The sequence below is a fragment of the Antedon mediterranea genome, chromosome 1 (assembly GCF_964355755.1).
Source record: "Antedon mediterranea chromosome 1, ecAntMedi1.1, whole genome shotgun sequence".
Lineage (NCBI taxonomy): Eukaryota > Metazoa > Echinodermata > Crinoidea > Comatulida > Antedonidae > Antedon > Antedon mediterranea.
This window is the reverse complement of record NC_092670.1, coordinates 34,213,016-34,230,511: the sequence shown is the minus strand read 5'-3', so window position 1 is coordinate 34,230,511 and position 17,496 is coordinate 34,213,016. Positions and strand designations below refer to the sequence as shown.

At 34.4% G+C, this 17,496-nt stretch overlaps 1 protein-coding gene across 2 annotated transcripts; it reads right to left on the bottom strand.

The window, feature by feature from the left end:
• Nucleotides 1–99: 99 nt before the first annotated feature.
• On the bottom strand, nt 100–15,853 carry LOC140049474 (protein lin-12-like). Of its 2 annotated transcripts, XM_072094372.1 has the most exons (14): nt 15,689–15,853; nt 14,593–14,808; nt 14,262–14,429; nt 13,639–13,803; nt 10,701–10,865; nt 10,079–10,243; nt 5,740–5,874; nt 4,974–5,108; nt 3,657–3,764; nt 3,419–3,553; nt 3,073–3,180; nt 2,819–2,953; nt 2,609–2,717; nt 100–2,299 (listed from the first exon to the last, which is right to left on the bottom strand). In XM_072094372.1, the coding sequence occupies exons 4-13, from the start codon at nt 13,679–13,681 to the stop codon at nt 2,629–2,631; spliced, it is 1,218 nt and encodes a 405-aa protein (XP_071950473.1). In that variant the 5' UTR covers nt 13,682–13,803; nt 14,262–14,429; nt 14,593–14,808; nt 15,689–15,853; the 3' UTR covers nt 100–2,299; nt 2,609–2,628. The 2 variants fall into 2 exon arrangements, with proteins under 2 accessions (XP_071950473.1, XP_071950480.1); XM_072094379.1 differs by lacking the exon at nt 3,657–3,764.
• Between the last annotated feature and the right edge of the window lie 1,643 nt (nt 15,854–17,496).

The following is a 17,496-nucleotide window of genomic DNA, read 5'->3' as shown; positions in this document are numbered from 1 at the left end:
AAGAAATATCTGATTAAAGTCTGGAGAATGAACCAGAAATTAATGTGAAACAGCCAGGACTATTTATTTTATTTTATTTTATTAATTTTAGCAATTAAAACAATACATAGACTTTGAGTGTGCCAAGGAGTGGCAAAAGAGGTCGAAGGACCACTGTCGCCATAAGGCGTGCCACACCAGCACTCAAAGCATACAATAAAACATAAAACAATGTAAATAAGTAATATAAATACTATGATTATATACATTAAAGAGGCATAGTGTTTTTAAAGTGGTCCATTAACATGTTTTTAAATTGTACCCAACTTCCGCAAACAAAGGCGTCTGTAATATTGACCGGTAGTGCATTCCACAGACGAATAAATCTGGTTGGGATACAATACTTTCCACTATCAGTTTTGGATGCAAGATGTTTAAAAGTCAGAACATCCAAATGCCTACAATTGATAATCAACATATTTAAAATAAAACTATTCTGTAATTTATATAATATATTTGTAACAAAAATAACGGTAAAATAATCTCGATTTGATTCGGCTGTCATCAAATTCAATCTAGTTAATTGGTCAGAATATGGCTGATCTAAGATTCGTTGATGAAGGATAAATCGACTTGTCCTTCTTTGAATTTTCTCTATCTTATTAATATGACATTGACGATAAGGATACAAAACAGGGGAGCAATATTGAATATGGGGAAGAACAAGACATTTATAAAGTTTAAGTAAAACAGGTGTAGAACAACCTGTGGCAATTGACCGTATAAAACCTAACATCCTATTGCATTTCAAAGTTACATTATCTACCTGATGTGCCCATGACAAATTATGGGATATTACCACACCAAGTAACGTAATGTCATTAACGTTCATGAGTTCATGTCCATTTAGATTGTAAGATGGAACAACGGGATCTCGTTTTCTGGACAATGAAAGCGAGCCTAGACCCACTCCATCCATCCACGAATCCGGGACGATTCGGTCCACTTATGGGCCGAAGCATCCCACTTTGTGGGCCGACACGTCTCACTTTAGACCAAATTCATATTCTTTTTTTTATTTATGAAGTTTTTAAAGGTTACAGGTAGAAAATTGTGAAAAAGCATCAATTTAATATTATTATTAATATAATATTATAATACAATACAACTGACATTAAATAACTTTCAATACATCTTATATCTCACTCCTACCATTATAATAGTAAGGAAAGAAGAAAACAAATTATTTTCCTCTAATTTATACACTTTTACATTACAGTTAGTGCACCAAGTTAAGCTTGGTTCCCACTAGAACGTTACGCAAGGACGTAAACGCAACGCAAGCGTTTTAACCCATGACAAGCGAAGTTATAGACAGTTAGCAATCACAAGCGAATAAGCCATCGCTTGTGATTGGTCAATTCACTTGCGTTGCGTTACGTCCTTGCGTTGCGTCGCTAGTGGGAACCACGCCTAAGTAAACCTAAATGCACTAGGCCCAGTGTTCAATCCTTGACAATGTACCTATAATTTAGCACAGAATTCTTTTTTTTTATAATTCTTTTTATCTCTTTCAGGCAATCAGAAAATAGTTATATTTTACTTTACCTAAATATCAATTTCATAAACATTAATTTTATACCTTGCTAAATTGTTACGGTCCATATCTGACCACACTTTATTTGCCTTTTCTTTATTTCATTAAAAAACCACTATTGATTTATAACTTCTAACTCAGCAGTAAACAATAACCATGGACCAAGTCTATAACTGACTTTACTTTTATAAATACAGAAAGTTAAAATGGAAAATATTTCTTACTAGAGGTAATTAGTAAGTAACGGGAGGGATACTGAACATCATTCAAAAGCATATTCAAAATTCGTGAATATATTTGTTGTCGTATTAATTATATAATAGTGGCCCTATATATCTTGTACTGAGGAAGGGTCAGCCTGTGCTGCAAGAGAGAAAGCTCTGCAATTTTATTTCTGGCTGTTTTAGTTTGTGTCAGGATCACAGGAGGGAAAACCTCACAAACATATTGATAACTCATTGAAATAAGTTGAACCAAACATGACACTACTAACACTTAAAACTGGGTCGATGAAGTAAAACCTGTAGGCCTACATTAAATTAAATACGTTACACAATGTATGTTTTTCTTATGCCTTTAAGTGTACAACATCAACTGTGGATGAACTAACATGGATGTATTTAATTAAAACATAAATTAAATACGTTGTTTTCTCCTTATTCTGAATAAAGTTTGAATGTATTTTTTTCTTGTTATTTGTAGAGGCTATATAACTTGATTCAGCTGTTGAGAAAAAAAAACATGTAATAATATTACATGAAAATTGAAATGTAAAATAAAACATATTTAAAATAATATAAACAGGATGTAATGTACAGACATAATAAGACTACAGCAGCAGTTCAATAGCAGTAAAATAAAAAACTATTGGCACAATGGCGCGAACAATAGAGGCATCAACAAGCCTATGCACACCTAACCCAACACATTGACTAACACCCCTATAACAGACATTAGAATAGTCCTATATTCAATACATGCCGAAAACTCGGGTTAATCCGAAAAAAATAACAAACTTATAAAATTACTTACAATCGTTTCCCAAATACTCCTCAGTACAACCCACATGAATAGGTTGAGAAATCAAGCATAACACATTCTCCACCATTCAGACACGGTTGTGATTTACAAGGATCCACAACTTTAAGAAATAAAGTCATAAACCAAAATAAATTCAAAAGAGAATACAATATTTGTAAGATGTTAATTTCAACAATTTAAGTAAAAACATAATAAACATACCTTCATCACAATATTCTCCCTCATATTCTTCTGTACATTCACATACAGCCTCCAAATGTGGTAGTTGACCAGGACCTGTGGTACAGGCAGCTCCATTTTTACAAGGAGTTGGTTTACATGGGTCCCTTATTTCACCTGAGATAACCCAAATATTAACAAAATGTATATTATTTAACAGAAAGTCATAAGCTAAAAAATGTTGTTTGATTAGTTTTGAAGAGTGCAAAATTATTTAAAAAAATTTAATTACTTACAATTGCCTCCCAAATACTCTTCAATACATTTACATCTATAAGTTGATAAATCAAGCATAACACATTCTCCACCATTCAGACATGGTTGTGATTTACAAGGATCCACAACTAAAATGAACAATTTATCAGATGCCATAAACAATTCCAAATTAGAGATTGAAAAATATCTAGAGTTTGGTGAAGATCTGACATGGGAATATGAATTATAAAATTGAATAGAATTCTATTTAAAGAATCAATCAATCAATCAATCAATCAATATCTAAACTTACAATGTGTGGCTAAAAATAATACAGAACTTGTAAGGATTCAGCTACACTATTGTTTTAACAAAACCAAAACATACCTTCATCACAATATTCTCCCTTATAGCCTTTTGTACACTCACAAACAGCCTCGTAGCGCGATAGTTGTCCAGGGAATGTGTCGCAAGCAGCTCCATTTTTACAAGGAGATGGTGAACATGGGTTCTCAAATTCACCTGAAGTAAAAAAAAAATAAACCAAAATTCTGTGTAACCTAACCTAAAAAAAGTTTGTTGATAGAGAATAAAATTGTTATTATTAAACGATCTAATTACTTACAATTGTCTCCCAAATACTCGTCAGCACATTTACATGAATAAGTTTCAAAATCAAACATAACACATTTTCCAGCATTCAGACATGGTTGTGATTTACAAGGATCCACAACTACAAAGTAAGCAATACTAATATTTAAATTCTGCAGTCTAGATTTTAGATGGCACTTCAACTTAATATTGATGAAAAGATAAATATTTTGGCACATATGGCCTTTCATATGTATAGTACTTGAGTTGGAAGTTTAGATAATCATACTACTGTATTATTATCCAATGCAGATATTACCTAACAAAGTATGTCTAGACTACTACTGTAGTGAATTTATTTTAGTTGGTTCCGAGCTTTCTCAGGCGTATATATTTCTACGCGACGTACACAGCTGTCACTGAATGATAACTCATACAAAAAGTATATTTAACTCAACTAGAACTTTTATTCCTTGTAATTCGATTAATACATCTTTCTACTACTACCAGTCAAGCCTTAATATTTTCTTTATCATCTTTCCGTTTATCTACTCTGATCTTATTCTCTCTTCTCTGCCTAATATCTATTACATTCCACTTTTATACTGGACATGCAAATTTTAGGCTTCAGAGGAGGATAACATTTTCCCTCCAAAAATTATACGATTTTGATTGGCTAATAATATAAGGCGGACCTGGTCTAAAGCATCCTTCTCTAAACACAGAGAATCACAACATTAATAATATGACAACTACACAATTCAACAATGTTTTGTGTCTCAAGATCCTTACTACACGCTCAAAACACAGACATAACCGATAATGACCAATGCTGTGCATATCATTATGTATGTTAAAATTATTTTTCAAAATGGATGTTTTATTGATGTGAAAACCAGTAAAAGTATTCGGCCAACAGAGACTAAGTATGCTGTAATCAAAATTAAGCTAGGGTTAAAGTAAATTAAATTCAAGCAACTGAACTAATTACTTTATGATGAATGGCAGCATTTCACTTGACCGCCACACCACCAGTCGGCCTAATAATGCGTCTTGGATACAAAGTGAAGCAATGCCAATCATCATAACATAAGTACCATTGCTTAGATTTTATTTTACTTAAGACTAATTTACACAGACCAACAGTAACTATAAGTGGAAAACTGTCTAACTTGTTCCACCTAAAATTAGTATCTATCTTGAGTGGGTTTTCTGGTCAACCAAATGGTCATAAGAAATAATATTGATTGTTTTCTGCTTATCGTTTACCGCTTACTGCTACTGCTCGTCTATGTATATTGGCCTTTGTGACGGTGGTAATTAAACATGAATATACAAAAAAAACCCATACCTTCATCACAATAATCTCCAGTGTAAGAATCAGTACAATGACACACAGCCTCTAAAGATGATTGTTCTCCAGGGCGTGTGGTGCACCTACCAAAATGATTACATGGAGATGGCGAACATGGGTTTCTTATCTCACCTTTAAATTGAATAAAATAAATAATCTATCAATCAACAGGGTAATATATAAATATCAATCAATACAAAATAAAAACAAACGTACAGATAACATTTTCTAAAATAATACATAATAAATGAGAAAAGGGGTACCCCACTGGAAGCTTATATATCATGTTAATATATTTACATATATAATTGGCTCAGGCTATATATTGTGACAGTTTTGTGGTTCATAATAATTTCAAAACTGATGAGATTTAATAAGATTCAAAGAGAACAGTTATGATATATTTAAATAAAAACATTAAAGATACAAAATAAGGAAAAAAAAGATTACATTTGTCACCCAAATACTTTTCAGTACAACTACATGTGTAAGTTAGAAAATCAACCATGCATTCTCCACCATTCAGCCCTAGAGAGCTTCAAGCCCTAGAGAGCTTTAAGCCCTAGAGAGCTTTAAGCCCTAGAGAGCTTTAAGTCCAACAGAGCTTCAAGCCCAAGAGAGCTTTAAAGTCCGAAGAGCTTCAAGCACCAGAGAGCTTCGAGCCCTGGAGAGCCCAAGAGAGAGAGAGAGAGAGTTCTAAGCCTCAGTTTCACCAGAACAAGAAACTACCAGTAATAATAGTAAAATTCTAAATATAACTCACCTTCTCCACAGTATTCTCCAGTGTATCCTTGCTTACATGAACATTCAAATCCTTTTGAAGAATCCGTTGCGGGGTCTTTAGCAACGCGACAGGTAGCTCCGTTCAAACAAGGGGAACTTACACAAGGATTCACATCTTAAATAATATAATAAATATATATTTAAATCATAGAGTTTTTTTTAGTAGAATAATTAGGTAAAACAAATTAATGATTATCAGTAATCTCTTTTAATTATTAGGTTATATGCATTAATGCATATAACCTCTTGATTCTGTCAGGATCTTTATTTATTTATTTATTTATTTATTCTTTCCTTAGCACTATTTTGTCTGTGAATTATCTTGGCATCAGTTTAATCTAGCTAAGTCAATTTTTCAGAGTATATTCCTTATGGCCAGGAATCGATGTGGTTATGTTTTCACGGTGCGCAATCAATCATTACGCGGTCTACGCGCGATTTAACGAAATCAAGTTTGTAATCATATCTTCACAAGCATGAATCACAATTAAACAAAATTTGGTACTCATAAATGTCAGGTCATATTTCATCATATGGCAATACAATTACGTGCGTAGCGCATATAACGCTTGCGTACGCGCGCTTAAAATGTTCAAAATTGTTAAAATTTATTTTCGATGAAATTAGAGTACGTTTCAGGCAATTTTAGGCGTTTAAAAAATTGCCTTGAGTGCGCTGATTTTTGCACGCGCACTGCGCGTTAAACGTTAATGCGCACTTCTTTTGCCTGATTTCTGTTTTACAGTCTTTCTTTAATAATATCATCATTTTTGATTCACTTTTCAACTCGAAATTGCGTTATACGAGCACGTCAAAAGTGACAGGCTACGCACGTATAAGTTAACAAAATGGTGAAAATATGCTAATTTTTAAAATTAATATATATCGTCAGAATGCTGGGGAACACCTATTTTTTATTTCATTTTCTTGAAGTGTATGTATCATATGTATGATTTATTATCAAATTAAGAGAACAAAAGTTGATTAAGTCTTCATTAATTGCATATTAAATTAAAAAATAATAATTTCGACAATCAAACAAATTATGACATTTTCTTAGGCCGAAATAACAAACTTAACATTAACTTTCTTTCTTAAGAAGTTCATATATTAAAGTTAAAAGTATATAGTTTGACAGTGCATCATTTTTTTACATTTTTAAAGATGTCATCATAGTAAAAAAGTATAATTCATTGCGGTATGTAATAATCTATCTGCACCAAAGTGGTTACTGCATAGTAAATACACGGAGGAATTTTTCTACAACTTTTAGTCAGTTGTGTATGGCTCGATGGTCTGTGCTCGTGTCTATGGCATTCAAGGTACCGAGATCGAGTCTCACCTTGGGAAACGAAATAAGATTTTGTTTTTTATTATCCGTATTGTTTGTTCAAATTTATTTCTTTGTGTATAGATTATACACATGATTTATAATGAAATCTAGATAAAAAGTAACTTATGTCTTTATTATTATGTAACAACAAATGTGGTTTATGACATTATACGCATATGGATCTTTGATCGGATTGTGATAGCGGCTATTGTGTTCGCGTTAGCAAGGTCCTATCTTATATTATAAATAATTAAAGATTCTGAGAAAATCAATCAATCAATATATCTTTTAAAAATCAATTATCTTTATTTAAATCAATGCATATAACCTATAATTTGTCATAGTGACGAATTAAATCTAGTTAGGTTTATTTACTTCTGTTTTATAGGCTACAAAATTTATCAGTGGCGTAACGCAAGAAGAAAAGGTCCTGTTTTAGCACTCCAACCAGGCCCGTAGCCAATGGGGGTTTTTATGGTTCGGGCAAACCCCCCCTTTACAGCAAACCCCCCCTTAACCGACTGCGAACCCCCATCCCCGACATGCCCAATACCTCACCCTCATCTCCGAAAATCCTTTAAATACGTGCCCCACAGTACAAAAGGTTGTTTGTAAATTGAAAAATTCGTAAACTCGTTTGTGAATAACTCACACAGTACCTTCTTCCCTGTATGAGCGTACTTCGAGCGATACGTGTCTGTAAATTTCTAAGAGTTGCAAATGAATTGCCAAATATAACCTGAAAAATAAATGTTTGGTTCCTGCATATGTAACATGTAACGCGTCTCAGAGCGAGCTGGGGCACGAACGATTCGTACAAAGGACACCGCCCGACAACTGCGTACCTATTGTTTAGATCACTGGTAGTCGATCAGCATGCATAAAGTATATAGCCTTCCAACGTACATTAGTATTTATGTGTGGCTATGAGTATAATGTATCATCATCATAGAGGATTATAGTGAATATTAATATATTACACTATAATATCTATGATATCATGTACTGTAGTTTATGTACATTATGGCATCCGATTATTTTTTTCTAGACCACCACCAGCCGATACGTACTCAAAACTGTATCAATATCATCTATTTACATTGGCACATTTAATTTCCTCAACAAATTGCTGTCAATAAATATTATAGATAGAGCTATAATATGAATTGCATTTGCTTTCACCCAGACGTACGTTGAACTTGAATGCAAAACAAAATACCGACTGAATTATCAAACAATCGGCGGTTCCGCACAGAGAACGCGCATCTAGCATACCACTAGAATGCAACACAGCGAGGTATCGATGCAAAGTGCTGTATTACGTAATCACAAAAGTGAGAACCGTCGACGCAATAATACTGCAAACGTTGTAGGTTTAATTTCACGCAGGTGGGGGAAAACACAATTATTGGAAGGGCATTTGTTACGTTGCGTCGCTAGTGGGAACCAAGCTTTAAATAGTCCACGAGTCCAAGTACGATCGTTTTGCTCATTGGTAGCATGCTGCATGAGTGTCTTTTCCGGCCATCTAGGGGTGTCATTTAACAAAATTCGCTTCGCCTCAGGCCCCACCCCCAGGAGGGGGGGGTGACCCAAATACTTAATACTTAGTGTCCGAACCCCCCCTTGACAGATCCTGGCTACGGCCCTGCCAACGGTAGTTGTATAGGGGCTGCTCATGCTCTTGGGCCCTGGTTTAGCCATTGAGTGCTTATAATCACTGGAGCTGATGTGCGAAAGTTCAATCCCCACGGGTTATTAACTTGCATGTAAAAAAAAGTTGTACCATTTCATTATCTTTTAAAATGGAACTTGATTACCTTTTACCGTTTTTGAAACTCTATGACTCAGATATATATTTATTATAATATTATCAGTCAATGAATATTGTTCATCTAATGTTTTGAAAAACCTCGTTAAGAGAGACGATTTAGATTCTGCGAAAGCTGTGTCTTTCATTCATATTTTACAGTATTATTTTTTATATGCTACTTAGATTGCAGCTGCATATGTTGAAAATATGAATTTGTATATTTACAAATAATTAATAAAATTACGAAAAGTCATACATATTTTATCATCATCATTTAATAAATGAACACAAAATTAATCTCCTGAATTATTAAGATAGTTCTTAATTGTTTTTACTGGTTCATGAGTGAAAGAACTAATATATTTGTAAAGAAGATGCAAAGAAGCCAGTGACACCTAGTTATAGGAACCACTGTTTAATACTCAATTTGAATGAAAATGAATATTTTATACAGTATTGTATAAATATTTGCTGAGAATATGCATTGAGAATGTTGTATCGGTAGAGGTAAATTTACATTTCTGTCCTGTCCAATTTTTATAGCGCTATTCGAACAGTCATTGCTCATGGCGGTGCAAAAATATCAGAAAACATAGAGGCGTAGATCAACAATCAAGCTTATTTTTCACTAGAAAAATAGGTATCCTGTTTCCATCATCCAAATCCCTCTCTGCAACGAATTCTAGTTCCTTGGGTTTTTCGCTTCAGCAAAATTGGTATCAATGAATTTGTTTCCAGTTTTTGCAAAGGTATGATGAGCATTATGAGCACTCATGCGAATCGAAAAGATTAGCAGACATGCGATGAACATAAAAATTGCCATCAATTTGTGGAAGGGTAGCATGATTTTTTTTTCGGAAATTGATTGGTGCGAAAATCGGCATTACACTTCAAATACTTTCTCTGAGTTATAGAATTTAACAAATCATAGGTCAAAGGATATATTGACCTCATACAATACGAGAGTGGTATGTCTAAACTCGCAATTGTAAACTATAAAATGTCCTTCCTCGCAAATGTCTTTATGATTGTACAATTTTAAGACAAATGAGTGACCTGGTTGAGACAATGATTGAATATGTGATATGATGTCATCATGTCTATATATGGTCGCATCACAGTTTTGTCACGTAAAGTGTGAGACAGATCTTAAAAGTAATAATGCTCACTAACCTTTACATACTGGCATATCATCAAAATTATAAGACCCATCCATGCAATGTATAATCGGACTTCCTTCATACACAAAATTCTCTTCACAAGCAACAAATACGTTTGTTCCATGACGGAAGTCACCGTTGACAACGCCATTTTGAATATAAAGTGGGTCACAGTTAACTAAAAATAAATGTATCTAATGATGTTTATATTTATTTTAGATACTCTGTCCATATCAGTAAACAATACAAATATGACCATAAACAAACAATACAAGATTAATATTTTATATATAAAAAATCTATTGATGTCTGAGATGAGGTCCCATGTGTTCAATTTAGGCTGATAAACTCTGGTTAGCGACGAGGTTTGGCTTCTTTTGTTTTTCTCTCAGTTTGTAAGTTCAGTGCTTAGAGGTTTCACAACATTAGGTGCTTTATAAATACAGGATAAACAGTTTAAAATAACAATAAAAATGTACATTTTTTTAAGGCTAGCCCTTCACAAGATGATTCCTTCATCTTCTAGGCATCTGCCTTCAATCTCTGACTATCATTATCTTCTTGCATTGTTTTTTTTTCTTTTTTGTCAGAGTTTGTAAATAAATGTTATGAAATAAAATAAAAATAATACATACGATGGCATGAGGGTGTGCTTCCTCCATACACACCACCTACGCACTTTCGTTGACGATTTCCAACTAGAGTAAAGCCTTCTGAGCATGTATATGTTATGTACTCATTATGTTTCGTTGAACCAGCCACGTCACCGTGTGGTATCCCAAGAGGCAATACACAATTTTCTAGAAAAAAGTAAATATATCTAGACATTAGAATACTTTTCGCATAAAACTTTTTCAATATGATGGTGACTTATTCGAGCAAGTCGACGATGTAGCCATGGGTTCTCTGCTTGGTCCACTAATGGCCAACGTGTTTATGTGTAACGTGGAAAACATCCTACAGTCATCTAATAAGATGCCAGCATTCTACTGACGATATGTTGAAGATACCTTTGTTTTCATGCCGGACCAGGACTCTGCACACAAGTTTCTGGACACTTTAAATAACACACACATTGCGATTGACTTCACAATGGAAATTGCTCATAATAACTCTATAAATTTCTTAGGAATGGTCATTTCCAAAATGTCTGATAGTTTATTAGTAACTAAAGTGTATAGGAAACCTACAAACAAGGGACTTCTTCTGCATTACGATAGCCATGTCGATAAACAAACATAAGAAAAATCTTGTACATACAATGCTTAATCGAGCATACAAGTTGTCATCTACTAATGACAACTTTCTTGAAGAAGTTCAAGAAATTTCTAAGATGTTTAACAAATTAAGGTATCCTGTTGAACTAACTAGTAGGATAATTAAATATTTTAAAGAATCTATTGTTAATCTTCATAACAATGATAACCATATTACTACTAGTCAAGATAGTGCTGAACAGCCTATAATTAGAATTGTTCTTCCTTTTAAGGATCAAACCTGCTCTAATACTGTGACAAAACAACTCAAACAACTTAGTTGCAAGGTACAATAATATTATGCTAGTTTTTACTAGTAGAAAGTTAGGTGAAATTCTTAAATCTAAGAAAAGAAAACCTATATGATTGTAAATCAGCAATGCGTTGTATATAAATTTCAATGTGGTTTGTGCGATGCAAACTATGTCGGCTATACTTGTCAGCACCTTTATCAATGTATTGATGAACACAGTAAAGGCACCATAGGAGAGCATTTAAAGCAACATAATATACAGTAAGTCCTATTGAAACTTTTAATCATTTCAGGATATTGTCTAAGTGCAAATCCAAATTTGATTGTTTAATTAAGGAAATGCTTTGGATCATCAAACAACTGAAACCTACACTTAATAAACAAACCGATTCAGTCAAAGGGGTGCAGGTCAAGTCGGCCCCAAACCGTCTCGGCCAAAGTCAAGTCGGCCCCACGTCAAGTCGGCCCCAAGTCAACTCGGCCTCGCGTCAACTCGGCCAAAAACTAATCGGTCAACTCGGCCACAATAAAGTATGGAACGCAAAAAGTGCTTAATATTATTATGATTATTATTATCCACTCTTTAAAAAAAATTAAGAAATAAGAAAATAAAAAAATGATATCATTGCCGATATAAATGGAAGTACCCGCGTTTTACAAAAACACGTGCAGTAACAGGTACCACATTTTAGTAAATCGAAGACCATCATGGAGCTATTATAGCTCCATGGTTCCACTATTTGGCCATAGAAAAATGATCGTACTGTACATATCGTTTTTGTCCATGATTTGCGTTTTTAAAAAAGGGGAATCCCCGGTCAGCGAAAACACGTAGCAGTTGTAGATATCAAAATAGCTGCCAAAGGCACAGGGAGGCGCAGCTACGAATTGGTTTCAGATGTTGTCGCCTAATCAAATGCATACACTGAAGAAATCTACGCGCGATTCTACCATAGAGTTAACATTAATTAATACCTCAATGATTCAACAACCAAACAATCTTATTACACCTAATATATGTCCTCGCATATCGGACATGTTTATTGAATTTTGACGCACGAACGACCATACGCGCCCACGTACGTGCATCATCATATTGGGTGTATGCCTACAATGTGTTCCTATTTATTATCCAAATGTTCATATTTTAATAATTAATAATAGTATGAATGCTAGCTTATTAATCAATTTTTTGTTATGCGCAATTTCAGAACAATTTGTGCAATTTGAAATTTTATTAAACGTAAATAAAGAAAAATTTGTGAAATCCTTCTTTTTTTTTTTGCTAAAAGTATTATTGTCTAAATATTAATATTCATTAAAAGTCAGAATTATTCATAGGTAATAAAATGTGAATAAATATTATTTTATCAATCCCCTTCCTTTGCACCTTTTGCATTCCATACTTTAACGGGGCCGAGTTGACCGATTATTTTTTGGCCAAGTTGACGTGAGGCCGAGTTGACTTGAGGCCGAGTTGACTTGAGGCCGAGTTGACTTGGGGCCGACTTGACTTGGGGCCGACTTGACTTTGGCCTAGACGGTTTAGGGCCGACTTGGATCGAAATCAGTCAAAGAGGGGCTTAATTTCTTAGTATTGTAGGCTTTCTTTGATGTTAATTAACCAATCAATTAGTATTTCCTGTCACCTATTGGTGTTTGTTGTTTTTGTATAATTTGATCACTTTGATCTTGAAAATGGTTCCATGATGGTTCCGAAACGTCGATCTTCTTGTTTTTTGTCATTTAATTTTATTGTAAAGTTATATGCGTCTATTAATTCATAATACCAATAATAATACAAAATGAATAAACCCACGAATTTCAGGAAAAAGGTCAACAAAAGAAAGGCCACACACGGTGGTGAATATGCCTGTTCAGTCTCAATGACAATACAAGAGTGCTATGTCTAAACTCGCACTTGTAAACTATAAAATTTTTATTAAGTTTTTATGATTGTACAATTTTAAGACAAATGAGTGACCTGGTTGAGACAGTGATTGAAAGTATGATATGATGTCATCGTGTCTATAATGGTGCTTAAAAGTAATAATGCTCACTAACCTTTACATACTGGCATATCATCAAAATTGTAAGACCCATCCATGCAACGTATAACCGGACTTCCTTTATACACAAAATTCTCTTTACAAACAACGTATACTTCTGTTCCATGACGGAAGTCACCGTCGACGACGCCATTTTGAATATAAAGTGGGTCACAGTTAACTAAAAATAAATAATAAATGTATCTACTGATGTTTATATATATTTTAGATACTCTGTCCATATCAGTAAATACAAATATGACCATAAACAAACAATACATGATTAATATTTTATATATAAAAAATCTCTATTGATGTCTGGGATGAGGTCCCATGGGTTCAATTTAGGCTGATAAACTCTGGTTAGCGACGAGGTTTGGCTTCTTTTGTTTTTCTCTCAGTTTGTAAGTTCAGTGCTTAGAGGTTTCACAACATTAGGTGCTTTATAAATACAGGATAAACAGTTTAAAATAACAATAAAAATGTACATTTTTTAAGGAACATCACTAGATGTTTCCTTCATCTTCTAGGCATCTGCCTTCAATCTCTGACTATCATTATCTTCTTGCATTGTTTTTTTTCCTTTTTTGTCAGAGTTTGTAAATAAATGTTATGAAATAAAATAAAAATAATACATACGATGGCATGAGGGTGTGCTTCCCTCATACACACCGTCTACGCACTTTCGTTGACGATTTCCAACTAGAGTAAAGCCTTCTGAGCATGTATATGTTATGTACTCATTATGTTTCGTTGAACCAGCCACGTCACCGTGTGGTATCCCAAGAGGCAATACGGCACAATTTTCTAGAAAAAAGTAAATATATCTAGACATTAGAATAATTTTCGCATAATACGAATAATAATACGAATTAAATAAACCCACGAATTTCAGAAAAAAGGTCAACATTAATAACTTTGTCATCCATAAAAATTATAAGCTGGATTAAATTCTTTGAAAACAACATACCTTGTTTGTTTGTTTGTTTGATGTTTGTTTGTTTGATGTTTGTTTCTTGCTCCAGTTCAATAATTATTTGGCAATTAGTGCCTACAAAACCAACCGCACAGATACACACATAGTTATTAACTAGGTTGTCGGCACCTGATACAGGTACTGGACTACAGGTGGCGCCATTCAAGCATGGACGTGAAACGCAAGGACCTTCGGACACTGGTGGAATTGCTAAAAAAATATATGTAATATGTAATTCAATGTATGTTTGGTTTAGTTCATTAATATGACAATACTGAAAAGGATAATAGGGAGCATTTGATTTGCAATGACCAATGAGCAGCATGTCAGGTTCACTGTGCGTATTCAGGGATATTGGGACTTGTTTTATCACTCCCCATGTAACCTCACCTAAAAAGTTGTGAGTCATAAAATCAAAAGCTCCCTATTGTCACCGCTAAGCCTGATTCTCATTATGGTCACAACATAAGGACATAAGTTGGTTAGTCAATCACACAAATCGTTCAAACTGTCACTTGTGATTGGTCAAATTACTTTGGATATTGCATATACGTCCTTACGATGCATCCTAGTGGGAACCACCCTATGTAGGCCTAGCTAGCCCCTAAATAATAAAAAGACAGTTTTCCCTCCCTTCTTTATTTTATCCCACCCAGCCACATGGACCCACAATTTTAGAAATTAGAATACAAAATAGGCCTAGCTAGTAGTAGTACTAGTAGGCCTAGCCTAGCCGATGTCTTGGCCTATCTATCTAGGCTAAGCCCTCTTCCTCTAGGCTAAACCTCCACACTAGCTAGGGGCATAGAGGTTAGACCTAATAAGATAGATAGTGGTAAAAGTAGGCATAATATAGTATAGGCCCGAGGGCAGGCCACTCTAAACTAGGCCTAGGCCTACTCTACTAGGCTACTAGGCCTAACTACTAAGCTAGGCCTAGGCCTAGCTAGGCTAGGCCTAGGCCTCCCTACCCTGGCCTAGCTAGCCTACTAAAGGCCTTGGTATGTGTCACCACCTAATTAGCTAGGCCTAAAAGCTTATGGCTAGACAAATTTATTAGTGTATTAACGATATTAATATGATGGGCTACAGTATTTCTAGGCCCAGGCCTAAATTGAGTTTAACATTGCGTGGTTAACTGTTTTGATTTTAGCGGGCTGGCCTCCTGCTGCCCGGTGGCGGGCCGGCGGCCGTGGGGATAGTCGATTTTGTTGACGCCCTCTACGAAAAGAAACTTTTTCCAACACTCGTCCTTTGTTTGGCGGCATGGATGGGGCGCGGCTGGGGTGGGAAATTTCTTTGGCATATTATAAATTATAGACAGTCAATACGTTAAATCTGTAGATGTGTTCACTCATTACCCAAAACACATGGAGAAAATGAGGCTTGCATTCGAGTCCGTAATAAAACCGCTCAAGATAGAATTGTGCCCCATTATTATTATTATTATTATTTATTGCCAAAAAAACCAGTTACAAACAAACAAAACACAGAAACTAAGGGAGTAGGCAGGAACCTAAAAGTGAACCTAATCACTATAACAAGAGTTCAGGTTCCGTACTCCCAAAGTAACAACAATGATATAAAATAAACTATATAAAAATATTTAAAAAACAAATAGACGAATCAACAGTGTCAATATAAAATAAACGGATAAAATACATAATAGTCGATTCAACAAAGTCAATATAAAACATGTGATTTAAGTGAATTTAAAAATATTTGAAAACTGTCTAAAATTAAAGAATTTTTAATCATTTCCGGTAATTCTTCCCACAACCTAGGGAATATATTAATAGCGGAATGATGAAGACAATTGGTTCGAGCATAGTGATGAATGAACTTAAGTGTATCAAGGTGACGGCCATTAACAACTAAAGATTGACGAACACTACTACAATCAACCGTTCCAATAAGTGATTTACAAACAAAGGATAACAGAAGATAATTTCTTCGATTAGATAGTGTAGGCCAATTTAGCTTAGTGAGACGTTCCTCGTATTCCATTTCACCTCTTGTTTGTTTAAGGACAAGCCTAGTAGCCCTTCGCTGGACTGCCTCGATACGTTCTGTAAGTTTTTTGGTTCGAGGCAACCACGCTGGGACACCATATTCAAGGATGGGGACAATGAGAGCTTTATAGAGTGAGAAAATAGCTGAATATTAACAATAAGAATTGTTCTAGTATCGCCTACACTAAACTACAGTAATAATATACAATTTTTGTTTTTGATTTTTTCTTTTTTGGTCGTTTAAAGAAACTTTCACTCCGATAAGATGCAAAAGTACACAGTGATGATGATCCTCCTGCAATACTAGTAATAAAACCCAACATTCGATTTGAACGAGAAATAATTAAGTTTACATGGTCATCCCAAGTAAGTTCACTATTAATCGTGACCCCCAGATGACAATGACTAGATACGGATTTAATAGGCAAGTCATTTATACGATAAACAGGTCTATACTCTTTCCTTGATCTTGTAATGTGGAGAACCTTGGTTTTATTTAAGTTAAGCTCCATTTCATTTAGATCACACCAAGAGGAAAGCCTGATCAGATCGCACTGAAGAACAACTTCATCGTCTACAGTAAATATATTTCTATAAATTATCGTGTCATCGGCAAACAATGCACATTGTTAGGGGCCTATCCATTTCACCTTCAAAATACTGTATTTTCCTTAACAACAGTAGACTTACTGTTCATCTTGTACTCCGGAGTATACTTCTCAGGTTGACGGGATTTCTTTGTGGAATATTGAGACCACTCTATAAGAATTGTTCTAGTATCGCCTACACTAAACTACAGTAATAATATACAATTTTTGTTTTTGATTTTTTCTTTTTTGGTCGTTTAAAGAAACTTTCACTCCGATAAGATGCAAAAGTACACAGT